Genomic DNA, 14762 nt, shown 5'->3' with positions numbered 1-14762 from the left:
TTTGCCTCTGAGAAGTAGTGGAGTAGAAGTGAAAGTGCAGACAATTGGAAATACTCCAGCAAATTAAAAAATACCTCAACATTGTACTAAAGTACAGTACTTGAGTAAATGTACTTAGTTACTTTACACCACTGCTGAAATGTCATCATCATCATCATCATGGTTTATAGTCATTTCAACAGTATCATTTAATCATGTAAGACCTCCAGTCTTACATGATTAAATGATACTGCCTTTTTATACTTGGTTCCATAAACCAGTGGTTTTCAAAGTTTGGGCCTGGGGGCCCCAGGGGTCCTTGACACTGAGGGGGTTCCAGGTGGTCCCCATGCTAAACGAGGAACAGTTTAATTTCACTATTTGACAATTCAGATCATAGGTTTGACTCTCTCCACTGTTCTCTCCTCACCTACAGTATATTATAGACAGCTGTAGAATGCTATACTAAATCCTAAATCTAATCTAACAATGGGAATCCTCTGCCTAATAATTTTGTCCGGTTGCCAATCTACAAGCTGTGAGCTTGTAGATTTTTTGGTGTTGTGGGAAACAGAGTGCACCAAGTACTGTCCAACACAGTGTTACACAGGCCAAGAAAATAGGAGATCCACAAACTTACAATGTGTTGCATTGCAACGCAATGTGATGCATTGTAGCTATTTTTGCTATTTGACGTAGGGTTTAAGTATTTAACTGTGACATATTTAATAGCAGATTGTTGTGGCGATTCAAGTAAATGCATTCTTTTTTTTTTTACATGTGTTATTTATTTCTATCTATTTATTTATTGACTTGTGTATTTATTTAATACATATAAATACACACATTTAATATTTAATTAATTTGTGCACAATTAAATTAAAAGGGCTCCAGTCCCTGTTTTCAATTATCTCAAATGTATTTTAGGTCCTGACCTGGTGCATGACCAAGATCAAAACACAGGAAAAATAATCATCCGTTTTTTATTGAACTCAGTGAATGTACAAACAAATAGGGTCCATTTGGTTACATTTACACTCTCAGAGGTACATTAAAACTGATGACTTTACTGTTTACGAAGATGTGATTTGTGAAAAAAACATCTTCAAGAACACCAACAGAATCTGTGAGACACCATACCGGTATCTGTGTTTTATACACTGCATTCTTTGGGCATTTCAATTTTGTTTCATGTGTTGATAAAAAACAACAACATCAAGTGGATTGCACTGGATTTGAATATATCATATTGCAATTTGTTTTGGCATTTTTCTCACGCTTGTAGATCCACATACATCCTTCACAAAGAGATGAGATCTATGTACTGGTCCCAACTTCTAGGATAGCTTTGCTGTTGAAAATATTGAAAATGTATATATCCTATTAACCCAGTATTTAAATATAATACAATTTCCCTAGTCCATAGTGATGTCTTAACCAGCTCAGTGGCCTTGTGGCGTTTCAGTCTTCGCCCTGTGATTGGCAGTGGTGCAAAGTAACTAAGTACATGTACTCAAGTAGAATGTTGAGGTATTTTCTACTCCACTACATCTCAGAGGCAAATATTGTACTTTTACTCCACTACAATTATTTGAAAACTTTAGTTTGTAGTTACTTTGTAGATTTCGATTATTAGTACAAAACCATATCAGAATAATATTTGCCTGATGTAATAATAATAATAATAATAAAAATGCCTCAAAAATTTTACTATACAGTACTTGAGTAAATGTACTTAGTTACTTTACACAACTGCAAGGAATGCATGGTCAAGTGAAATAATATGAAACATTAGCCTACTTGATGAGACTGAATACTAAAAATGTAGCCTATTAAAAAGAAATCCCAGTGTTTGTAATAATTGTGTGATTTTAACTGAGGGAACGGTTCTTCCATAAGCCATCATGTGCTTCTAAATTCTCCAGCACAGCCTTTGCTTACATTTCTTGTGCTAATAAACAAACTCAAACACAGGCCAGACAACAGACATACTTCCAGACTTTCCTCAGACTAGTGTGTGTGTATTCACTATTGTGAAACTTGCCGTAGCATGAAGTTACCACCAGGGCGCAGTATTGGTGATACTACCCGCAGTGGGGTCAGACAACATCGAATGGATAAGGCTGCACCCTCTGAATTGAGACTGAGTTTTAGTTTACTTTAACAAGCACAATACTCCTTTTCAGCTGCTATAGCGTATAGTTTCATAGGTTTTGTAGGCCTAGCTATATATTTAGGTTACGATGGATTATTGTGGAGGCAAAGGTGGGCAATTATAAGGACATATGGGCACCGTAATGTAAAATTGGCTATTTTGTCCAAAATGTAAAAATAATAAAATATTAGAAAAATTGTATTAAAGTAAAGTAGGCTATACTGGTACTAGTATACATGATTAGAACGTTCGACAATTAGGTGTAATATTTCTACAACTGCTACAAAACCTATATCCAGTCATTTGGGGGAATAAACAAGAAGTTGAAGGATAAAATTAAATAATGATGCATGTTCACATCATGTATAGTTTACATTACTGAAGACCATTTTTCAAATGATTTTGTATTGTATTTATTTGTTTATATTTTGGACAAAATTGGCAATTTTTGCCTAGCTAGTGCAAACCTATCCTGTATCCATTTTGTTTTGGTTATGATGTATCTGTCTTATGGTGTAACCACATGTAGAAAAACACACTGGCAGCATGTTAGAAAGCAGTCACTTTGCTAAATGGAATGTGCTGCTGTGCCATCCTGCAGGCTGATGGCCCGATTTCACTTTCAATGAAGCTCGTGAATACAAATGAACACATTCTCACAGCCCATGCAGGCATTTGTAAATCACTTGATTTGCAAGTGCCACAATAACAAAGGACCTGCCCATATGAACCATTATCACCCACTGCTCCAATTGTAAAGTTATGTGAATGTGAACTACTGTCTTTCTTTGGCAAAGAAAAGAATGTTGAACGTTCAGATAACCTGCTGCTCAGTGGTGGAAAAAGTTCTCCATTTAAAAATACTCAATACTGCAATGTAGAAATACTCTAAAAGTCAGGAATTCTATATTTACTTGAGTAAAGCACAAAAGTATTGGTATCAAAATATACTTTAAGTACAAAAGTAAAAGTAGCCTACTCATTATGCAGAAGGTCTCATATTTTGCAATTGGGTGCCAAATGTATACAAATATTTTGAAAATAGCAGATCACAATGCCTTGCATTGTGATTTCAAATGGCCGAAATGTATACAGAGCTGAAGTGGTTAATGCATGTTTTGTAATAATAATCTAAAATCAATAAAGAAACTAGTAACTAAACTTGTCAACTAAGTGTAGTGGAGTAAAAGTACAATATTTGCCTCTGAGATGTAGTGGAGTAAAAGTACTGAAAATTGGAAATACTCCAGTAAAGTAAAAATACCTTAAAAAAAGTACAAAAGTACCTACTTGAGTTTGAGTAAATGTTACTTTACACCACTGGGTGTAATCTGCGAGTTTCACTTAAAGTTTATACTGCCAACTGTACCAAGACATCAGAGACACACATAGCCTATACTTGGCCTATTACAAACACTCAAAAAGAGTTTGAAATGACAAAAACTCCCATATCTGTATAGTTAGCCTATGTGCATGTGTGATTGCGATGTGTTGCAATGTTACACATCTGTGTTACATTTATTTATTCTAGATCAGTGGTTCTCAATCTTTTTAATTTCAAGGACTGAGTTGCAGACAGGGTCCATTTGGTCCATTTGAAGGGGGGCTCAACTAAAGACACCACTTTGAGAACCACTCTTATATTAAATTTTATTTCACACTTGTATTGGCAATATAAACATATTCCCATGCAGCTGCATTTCATATAGAAATATGCTTTATGACTCCACTGCATTTCTAGGAAGGGACTCTTGGGACCCAAACTTGGGCTACAAAATCCATGAATGATCACCGCTAGAGTTGCCAGATTTTGCGAGAGAAATAAGCAACCAGGGTCTATGAAAACAAAGTATATAACAAGCGACTAGGCAGCTATACATTGGGTAATTGAAAATAGCCGATCTACAAGCTCACAACGCGTCGCGACACACTGTGAGCTTGTTGATCTGCTAGTATTCAAAATAAATCTGGGGGGGGGGTGCAAAATGTGGAATATTTTTTAACACAAATCTTGTATGGGGGGTCTGGCTGGCACAAATAATAATTTCAAATGGGTTTCCGTGGACAAATACACATAAGTGTGGGGGTCCTTATATATTTGAGAACCACTGGTTTAAACAATAATCAAAACATTTTTGGAAGCAAGCCCAAATAAACAACTACACTTTAGAAACAAGCTGAAAACTGAAACAATGTTTCGTTTCAGTTTTTAATGGTGTGATGATTCTTTTTTTATGCATGTGCCTATTGTAGCACTTTGAGATTTTCACAAATGTAAAGTGCATTATAAATACAATTCATTAGTATTACTTTACAGAAAATCAAGCCCAAAGACGCTTAGAAATAAGCATACATGGCAACACAACACCACCGATGGGTGGCGTCTAGGGGAACGCCCTCCCAAAATGAGGGGCGTTCCTTAACTCTATGGGGGCGTTGTCACCTGAGATACACATCCAGACAGAGAGCAATCAGAGCATCACTTCTCATGCAACTATCTGAGCTGCAGACTCAGAGCCAGAGACCAGACAGACCAGCACTGAGCACTGAGACCAGACCGGACCATTTGTATCTTGACTTGCAGAAGCTTTGAAGAGGAGACACACAGATACAGTCCCCGTGTTTATCGGCAGTTCAGCTTGAGTGGGATCCACAAACTCTCAACTAATTCTGACTGAGACTTGGATAGTGACTACAAGTGTAGGATTATTTAAAGAATCAGAGTAGGCTGTTTCCTGTGTTTTTGTTTTTGTTTTGAGTATCTGCACGTTTACGAGAAGACTGAGTGAAAATGAGCTGGAAAATGCTGCTCAGGTGAGTTTGGGGAGAAGTGGGACATTGATCGCCTGTGTGTTGCTGATGAAAATAATGGACTAACCCAGTGGTTCGCAAACTGTTTTCATGCCAAGGACCCCCACATTGAAATGTATGTGCCCGCGGACCCCCACCTGAAAATATGTTGTGCCAGGGACCCGCATGCAGGAGTAAAGATTTGTGTTAAAAAATGTTTGCCTTTAAAAAAAGATTTAAACATTAACATAAGCACACATTTTCAAGATTTAAAAAAAATTAGCAGATCAATCTACATTAACACATTTTACTGGGGACCCCCTGGAACCCCTCCAAGGACCCCCGGGTCACACTTTTTAGAACCACTGGACTAGCCCACATGTTCAGCTCAACATTAAATGTTGTTAAACAAGATCATTTAACGGTTGTTTCTTGTAGTAACAGAGTTTTGTTTTGATTTTTTAAGGATCCTATTGTCCACGATCGTTGTCCTCCAGACCGTTGCATCGTCGGGTAAGTCAAGAGCTGTTGACATTTACAGAGTTTTAACATCAGAATTGTATTAAGCAAACAAACTGTGCTACTGCTGCATATATTTCACCTTTTCTGCAGACGCAGACAGTATCTATTAAAATGCCTCTGTTTGCATCCTTTTGACTTCATGCAGAATATAATTCACATTTAATGAATCTAATGTGTAAAGATGGTAATAAATAAGCATAGGGCTGATTTTAATTACTTTATGTGCTGCTGGGTAGCTTAACCTATATAATAATACATCATCATACATACAGTATCATATCAGTTAATGGATGTTTTGTTATAATAATCTAAATATGCAAACTAACTACACTGAGATGTAGTGGATTTTTTTTTTACTTGTGTACTTGTAACTACTAAGTACAGTACTTAGTACATACTCAGTAAATGTATCTATTTTCCACCACTGCACACTACAATGGAATGTGCATTTGAACGAGAGGCTGGAGTTTTGTTGAAATGCCTCTGCAAAGTAACCGCTGTGATTGATACTGACAGCATGACTCTGGGTTTCAGGTTGTGATGGTGACGGCTGTGATGGCAAAGACCAAACGGCCTCCTCTTCCACCAAGGAAGAGGGCCAGGACTTCCTTGGTCAGTTGGCCCAGGTGAACCACCCCAAAGGCGGCCAGTTGACCCATGTGAACCACCCCAACGGCGGCCAGTTGACCCAGGTGAACCACCCCAACGGCGGCCAGTTGACCCAGGTGAACCACCCCAACGGCGGCCAGTTAACCCAGGTGAATCTGGGCCAGTTGACCCAGATCAACTACCCCAACCGTCGCAAGCACCAGCACCACGACTCAGCGGCTGCTCTGCCATTCATCGGTAAGTTACTGGTTTGGATGGACGGTCTCCTGTCTTTTCCCCCCTCTGATTTACATTTTCCCCACCCAAAACAATGCCATCTATCTCTGGGTGTCTAATATGTAGGTATGTGAGTTTAGTCTGCTTTAGTGTAAAGAAAGGGGTGTTGTGGGTGTGTATAAATAACCACCAGGCAAACCAGTATATTATAGATCAGTGATTCTCAAAGTGGGGTCCGGAGACTCCAGCGGACCCCCAGCAAAAAAAAGGAACAACTTAATCACTTAAGTCAATTTGGTAGTCCTTGTCATGAAAACATTTTGAGAACCACTGTGGAGGTTGGAGATGGAGGGGCAAAATAGACAATATTTGTCTATGGAGTTAATGTTGACAGTCAGTAGGATGATTACATTTTTGTCACCTATGTATTTTTGGCTATAAACATGCCTTCTTGCAATGTATTCTTAATACAATAAAGTGGAATGCAGTTTGCTGTTGCTAGACATTAGACTATGTAAGAGCAAATAGGACACGAGTGTGCATGACTCAGATATAAAGACAGGTCAAAGACAGGTTACAGTTAGATGCATACTCTACTATCTTCTACTGTCTTATTCTAGGCAGTGTTGTTCATTCATATGGGTTTGGGCATTGTCCTATGGCCATTTCATCATACAACATGTTAACACAAGAACGATTCCCGGCTATTGGGGCCGTAAACGCCATTAAAAGGCTATAAAATAAAACAAAAAGGGTCTGAGAGTTCTGTGAGACAGTCTTTTGTTGTACATTTTTGTAATATTTCTGTTGTTAGTGTCAGTTCTGTATGTTTGCACCTAATTCTCACAGACACACTAGGAATGGCAAGTCTCTGTGTGTGAGTGTGTGTGTGTTTTCTTTTAAACGGCTATCTGATGCTAAGCAGAGGTCAGTAGGAATGCCAGCTGTGCCGTCACTGGGAGCCTCTGGTTAGTGTCGCAGAGTGGCACTCAATAGATGGGCTTTAGTTGAAAAAGAGACAACATTCTTGTTTTTGCCCAGGGAAAACATTACACTGTGCATATAAAGAATAACATATATTTATTGATTGACCCATTTAGATCTATATAATTTTTAGAAGACGTTCTTAGAGTCGGCCTCAGGTGTAAATGGGTTAAATATGAAACGACTGAATTTTTGAATTAATGTTGTTTCTCACCATCTCTCCTCTTCCCCCCTCCCCTCCTCCCCCATTCTCTGTGTTCTGCCTCCATCACTGAAGGTGCCAGACAGAGTCGTAGCTGCTGCAAGAACGGTGGGACCTGTATTCTGGGCAGTTTCTGTGCTTGCCCTCAGCATTTCAGTGGAAGGACCTGTGAAAACGACGAGCGAATCAGGTAAAAAACAATGCTTAAATCCCCAGAGGTCATTTGACACTGAAAGCGTAAAGATGGGACACAGTGAGGGTCCGGTTTTGCAGGGTTACATTACATACTTTCAAATCTTCTGTAGAAAAGTGTCACAATTTCAGTCAGAGAGCGACCTTTCTCAGTTCACTAGATGAATGAGCGGGACCGGTCAAGCACCGAACGATTAGATGAAAATGTTTGAGAACCACTTTGCCTTAACTAACCCCCACTCCTTCTCTCCTTTTCTCATCTGTGTAGAAGTTGCGGTGTTATCCCCCATGGAGAGTGGCTTCGGAAAGGCTGTGCTTACTGCCGCTGTGGCTATGGAGTCCTGCACTGCTTCCCGGGGGTGTTCCATAAGTGTGGTAAGCACGGTTTCCACACATTTAAACGCACACACACACGCACACGGTCCAATATTTGTGTCCCGTGTGCAATTTAGGAGTTGCGCCAGTTTAGAAACCTGGTTTGTATATTGGCAGGAAAGGGGCTGGGGAAGGGTTGTTCCAGAAAAGTCACTATTACCAGCCATGTTAATCTTTTGATGTGCAAATGAGACAGTTGGAACAGAGGAACAGAAAAGGCCTGCACTTGCTTTTTAACCAATTTCAATCTCATTCTGGGCATGTTGTCATTATAGGAAAATAGCAGATCTACAAGCTCACAACGTGTTGGATCGCGACACATTTTTAGCTGGCAGATATTTTTGTTAGTCATCATACAACAAAGAATAGGCTTAAGTGAAAAAAAAAAAGAAGCTTGTAGATCTTGTACATGGGCTATTTTTGCTATTCGTCATACAACCAAGTAAATTTAAACTTTGTGGTAAAAAGCCACCAGCAGGAAGCAGGGGTTTTCATATAAAGTGCCCTATTTAAGAGTCATAGGGGGGTATTCAGCAAACTGGGGGGTTTCAGTTGTTTAGATGTGCTAATGACAACCCATATCCCTTTCATTCACAACATATTCATTCAGCTGGCTGTAGTCTTTAGTAATGGTAACCCCCCCCCCATGTCTTCCTCCCTTCCTTCCTTCCTTCCTCCATGAATTTTTCTCTCTCTGGGGTCCGGGGACCCCCAGGGGTCCTTGGGGGGTACCAGGGGGTCCCCTGCAAAATGTGTTGATATAGCGTCACAATAGCGCAGCCAATTACATTTTGGGGTCCTTGACATGAAGTTTGAGTCTCTCTTTCTCTCTCTCTCAGTGTTATATTACACAATCAAAGCTAGTATTAACCCTGACCCTCCTCTATTTTCCAGATGATTCCCAGGAGATCCGATGGGTTCGTTCATCGGGCATCAGAGTGGCTCAGACGCTCTATTTGCTGTGTCTGGCGCTGCTAGTTCTTGTGTTTCTCCTTTGAGAGGCGGCTCTGCCTAATAACGGTTTCTGGACGGACACGTGCAACAGGATGTTTCGCGCCAATCAAGCTGTGGACTGTCAATGTCAGAGAATGGAGCTTGGTCTAAGTGTTAATGGATATTGTCAAATGTTTACGTACAACTGCAAGATTTCTGAAGAGAGCAGATCTACAAAGTCACGCAACCCGTCGCAGTGCGGTGCGTTGTGAACTTGTAGATTGTGCTATTTTCGGTGCCAGACACCCGTCGGGCAAAAGCAGGTTCTGATGGCAAAGCTTGCCAACTGGCAGCAGGAGTTACCAGTTTGCCTGTTGCTTTAGCAATACCTGTTGAGCAGGATTGTGGCGTCAACATGGCTGACAATGAAAACTGTTGTTGTCAAGCTCTGTATTGTGTTATTCCTCCCAGTGGTGTCGTTTTGGCCGAAACTGTGACCTGTTGTCTAGCTCTGTATATGTTATTCCTTCCAGTGGAAGGTACTTTGCACATCTTGCTGTCTTGAATAAGCAACAGGGTTATGAAGAAAGCTGTACATAAGATTTTTATTGTAAAAAAAAAAAAGAAAGAAAACTGAATGTTTTGCTTTTTAATCTTGATGAATTGATACATGTTTTAGTGGTCAAGTGGAATGTCACCCTTTTCATGTTCTTTTTTTTTTTGTCTGACTGACTGATAAACTGTGTTTTAGCGACAGCACATATAAGCTACCTATTTTGTATGCTGATGTTTTCATATTTGCACTGATTTTGACAACATCTTGCACACATTGTGACTTTTTTTGTAATAACATCTTGTCTCAACTCAACACGAATGACTCCTGTGTTTTATTCCAGTCAGTATCTACCTCAAACCAACAAGCTTTTCTTTCTTTTCTGAATGACAACTATTAGCTATGTTAACAAGGGGCCATTTTGAAAGGAGATTTGTGTCCAATTGTGTTAACTGGTTGTGTTGCCCATCAACACGGTACAATCCTCAGTGTTAATTATCCATTTGTACACTCGCTGAGTTAACCCGTAAGCCCTTATTCAAACATGAATTATGAATATTTTAGAACATTTTATTTTCTAAATTATAGTATAGAACTATGGGGGACTCCAATCAACTGATAGGGTTTAAGTGGTTGCACATCCCCACAAATCATGCCTTTGTGTCATTATGTAGGGGCCTAATCCTCTGATCCTCTTCCCTCACCATTCCTTTCTCTCTCGCCCTGCATTTGCTCTCGTCTCCCCTTTTTGCTCTGGTCTGGCTTTTAGCGTCTGGGATTTGCAGTGTGTTAAACATCATTCTGTTTGCCCATCGACTTATCTCTGGGATGGGAGTCCACTGATGAGGCTGTGATTGTTAAAGCATTATCTTATCTTTTAGATAAACGTCTCCTCCGTGGTCAGTGAGTCGGTCAGTGTGGTGAGTTGCCTGTCTGTCCCCTGCTGTTTACACAGCACAACAACCACCCAAAAAAGGGGAAAATAAACTGAGGCGGAGAAACTTGATTTTGGCATTTGGTCATACATATTACAATATCTAAGACCTGTGACGCTTGTGTGGTTGTAGATTGGCTAATTTTGCTATACATTTGAATTAAAAGTTGCAATTAAAACCAGGAGAAGACAAAACGTAAGGCATATCACAATATGTAAACATCCAAAACACCAAATGATATGTAGTATCTTATCACAATGTCAACATAATATTGATCTATTGCCCAGCCCTAATTCAGGGTCCATTTATTTCAAGAGGTGTTCATGTAGCACTAAAATATACATTGAGAGAGTCACTTCCAGTTCTGAACCACTAGATGATGATGTCAATCTTTTGAAGTCAATAGCTCTACCAACTGAGCTATGAATAGAGCAGCCTCAGTTCAAGCATAAGTCACACTTTCAACTCCCACCCTTGCCAGGGTCAAAAACTTTGACCCTGGCATTTGAAATCCGAACGTTTATGTAGATGAATGAACGGGTCAAAAACACCAGGTTGAAGTTCATCCATGACGGTCATGACAGATCCAGACTGCACTAGCGATTTGTTTACATTCGACCGCATGGCTCATTTGCATAAGATGTTACCATGTTGATTTTATCCCACTGTTGAGGGTTAGGGTTATGTTTTATATATTTTGTTTAAGACTTACAGTAGGCTGCCTTGCCCCACTGGAATACAGTGACTGATATGAATTAATAATATACTGGACCATACGTAAAATGAAGAATACCTTGTGATGTCAGTGACATTTTATTACAAATGAAAATAAAAATAAGAAACAGTGCAGTAACAATACGTTTTCGTAAAGCGGCAATTTTGCATGTACAATATAAATATAAATATATTGTCTGTTGGGCGGAAACTTCATTATGGCCAAAACTGTTACTTTTCAGCATAACAATTCTAAAATAGCAAGACTACCAGATCAGCTAAAAAAAACAAGGCTCTCCCCACTGACATTGGCAAGACACACCATCTCCGGTTTACTTCTCGTATCTGCATAGTCTCGCGTCTCGCGTGGCTATCTGCGTGAAGTGGGCGGACGCCTTTTTAGGAGACCGGAAGCATGTGGCGATAGCCACGTGAGACGCGAGACTATGCAGATACGAGAAGTAAACCGGAGATGGTGTGTCTTGCCTAGTTCAGTCGGGAGAGTTTTTTTTTTTGTTGATCTGCTATCTGAAACCAGGAATTTCAACGCTATGGCCAGGGTGGGGGCGGGGTGGCTGGGACATAAAGGCTATGGGACATTTGTACTGCTCCACTCCTTGTAATAATAATAATAATAATAATAATAATATAGACATGCAGCAAAGGTCATCAGGATTCGTGACTCGAACACGGTGTCACGCTGGCATTGCAGGCTAGGGTGCCTGGACCACCACCCGCAGCCCAGGCCTGAATGACATAAACGAACAGCTTTTCTTTCTCCCATAGTTTCATCTTGATTGACTGATTGATTGATGTACTTTATTTAGTAAAACATGAGAACAACAGTACAAATTCACAATACAAGGTCTACTAAACTGGAAGGCTCATAAAGCACTAAGCTTGTTTAAAACCAGATCCCCATTCCCCACGCACACAAATCATGATAATATATTGAGTGTTCATACTGGGAGTCGAACACCGGCCGCCTGGGTGAAAACCAGGAATCCTAATCGCTAGAGTGTTTATCAACCCTGGCAAACGTCCCAATTTTGGGGCTACTGCTGAGGTGTGCCGCGCCGTTTGAAGAAGGTTTGAAAAATATAATTTTGATATATATATTTTTTTACAATTACAATATTCAGGGAAAGAAACAGCCCCGAGGTGAAAAGGGTGACAATGTGCTGTTTTTTTTCGGGTCAGGTGTCACACTATTACCCTATTTGGATTCAAAACGGCTAGTGGAAGCTGAAAAGCTACAAGTTTGCATGTCTGAATAATGCAAAAACAGAAATATTTGTTTGCATTTGCTTTTTTTCTCCCCCATATATTTTCATAATAAAAAAGTGTGTATCGTATCGAAATCGTATCGAAGTTGTGTGCCCAATATCGTATCGTATCGTTTCATGAAATGAAAAAACACCCCTAGTGTGTGTGTGTATATATATATATACCGTATATATATATATATATATAATTATATATATATATATATATATATATATATATATATATATATATATATATATATATATATACCGTATATCTAGGTGTGCCCTGGGATCTTTTGGCTATGCCAGGTGTGCCTTGGCACAAAAAAGGTTGATAAACACTAGACTATATGGAACTATCTGACGGCAGCTGACTTCCAGAAAGGAGTAGTATTTTGGTCTCATGTTGTTGCTGCTGGCTGAAAAGTAAACTGCTGTTTGAACGCCATCTAGTGTCCATCAGCAGACACTACATCTGTCTGAGGATATGGGTGTAAAATGTATTTCAGATTTTAAATAATTTTTACACTAATTTTTACCTAACCCTAAATTCTGTGCAGGTGATTATTTGTGTCAGAGATTGGAAGCGCTCGTTTTCAATAACTCAAAGTCCTGCTGCCTCCTGCATTATGTGACATTTAGAAACAGGTGCGTTGCGAGGCGTTATGAGCTTTGATCAGTTTTTATAGTATAGTTTGTTGATTACTTTTGATTCAGTAATCACGCCGGTTCTGATCAATAGTTATCAGTAGTCTTTTTTCATTTAATTTCTTTCTTTTTTATTTTGTTAGGTATTACAAATTTCTAATTGTAACTTTACTGTCATCTGGGACCCCCTAAAAATAATGTGGGGACCCCTTGTGGGACCCAAAGGTTGAGAACCACTGTTCTAGTTGACTGGACAATTCAATGGGGTTTCATATTCCCCCCAAAAAATTACATTTTTCTACCCCAGTAATTAGAGGAAATTGACTTTTCATCTTAGTCAAAATGCATCGGTCATTACATAACATTACGGTCATTTGGCAGACGCTTTTATCCAAAGCAACTTACAATAAGTGCATTCAACATATTTCAAGCAACACTAAATGCAACATGGAGAAATAAATCTTTTGGTTTCCAACATGACAGCTTGACCACATAAACCCTATAGTGGCCGTTTTCTGGGCATGTCATATTAGGTGAACATTTGGCAAAAACAGGTGATATATAAGCTCGCAATGTGTCACAACTAATCACGTTGTGAGCTTGTAGATCACCTATGATGTTTCCCCAAATCCACACAGGCAGCTGATCATAATAATAGGCGAAACTAGGATTAAGCCAGGCAGCAGTGTGTGTGTGTGTGTGTGTGTGTGTGTGTGTGTGTGTGTGTGTGTGTGTGTGTGTGTGTGTGTGTGTGTGTGTGTGTGTGTGTGTGTGTGTGTGTGTGTGTGTGTGTGTGTGTCATCACAGCAGTCTTCTCATGCCTTCCATATTACTTGGCTGCCAAGTGGGGTCAATAATCTCTGGTGCACACCCAGAGTCACACACAGACTTAAAGGCTCATTACGTAAACAAGACCACCAGGTCATGCGTTGATGCTTTGCTCTGAATTGACAGCACGGTGTGTGAGTACAGTATGTATGCATGAGGATGTCACTGTGTCGCTGGTACAGTATGTACTACTGTAACTGTGCAAACATCGTTGGCTGTGAGGTGAATGGTGACACAGCAGATACCAGTGGTGGAAGAAGTACTCAGATATTTTACTTGAGTAAAAGTAGCAATAGCACAATATAAAAAATACTCTGTTACAAGTGAAAGGCCTGTGTTCAAAATGTTACTTGAGTATAAGTACAAAAGTATTGGTATCAAAATATACTACCAAAGTACTAAGTACCAAAAGTAAAAGTACAAAAATGTCTACAAGCTCGGTATTGATCTATTTGAAAACAGCCGATCTACAAGCCCACAACGCGTCGCGTTGTGAGCTTTAGAGTAAAAGTACAACATGAGACAGTGCCTCTGAGATGTAGTGGAGTAGAAGTAAAAGTATTGAAAATTGGAAATACTCCAGTAAAGTAAAAAATACCTCAAAATTGTACTTAAGCACAGTAGGTTACTTGAGTAAATGTACTTAGTTACTTTGCACCACTGGCAGATACAGATCAAGGCACAATCGTAGTTCACTTGTTAAGTGACCACAAAATCACAAGAAAGATCCCTGGTTCAGAGTTTTAACTCTTTAACTCTGAGAGTGTAGAAGAAATATCGGTCCATAAAATACCATTGCCTTCACTATGACAAAGGCAGTTCTTCACAAAATGTTGGTGAAATAAAAAGAAACAGAACA

At 39.5% G+C, this 14762-nt stretch overlaps 1 protein-coding gene across 1 annotated transcript in view; it reads left to right on the top strand.

Annotated features, from left to right (window-relative positions):
• tdgf1 (teratocarcinoma-derived growth factor 1) overlaps positions 1–9702 on the top strand; it is a 28829-nt gene extending 19127 nt beyond the window's left edge. Inside the window, exons 6-10 of the mRNA XM_080419071.1 lie at positions 5391–5437; positions 5981–6292; positions 7533–7647; positions 7918–8024; positions 8919–9702. Coding sequence (XP_080275197.1) covers positions 5391–5437; positions 5981–6292; positions 7533–7647; positions 7918–8024; positions 8919–9022 — 685 coding nt within the window. The 3' untranslated portion in view covers positions 9023–9702. The remainder of the gene's footprint in view (positions 1–5390; positions 5438–5980; positions 6293–7532; positions 7648–7917; positions 8025–8918) is intronic.
• Positions 9703–14762: the final 5060 nt, after the last annotated feature.

The sequence above is a fragment of the Gymnoscopelus braueri genome, assembly GCF_963280865.1.
Source record: "Gymnoscopelus braueri genome assembly, chromosome: 22".
Taxonomy (NCBI): domain Eukaryota; kingdom Metazoa; phylum Chordata; class Actinopteri; order Myctophiformes; family Myctophidae; genus Gymnoscopelus; species Gymnoscopelus braueri.
This window is presented reverse-complemented; position numbering and strand designations above follow the sequence as displayed.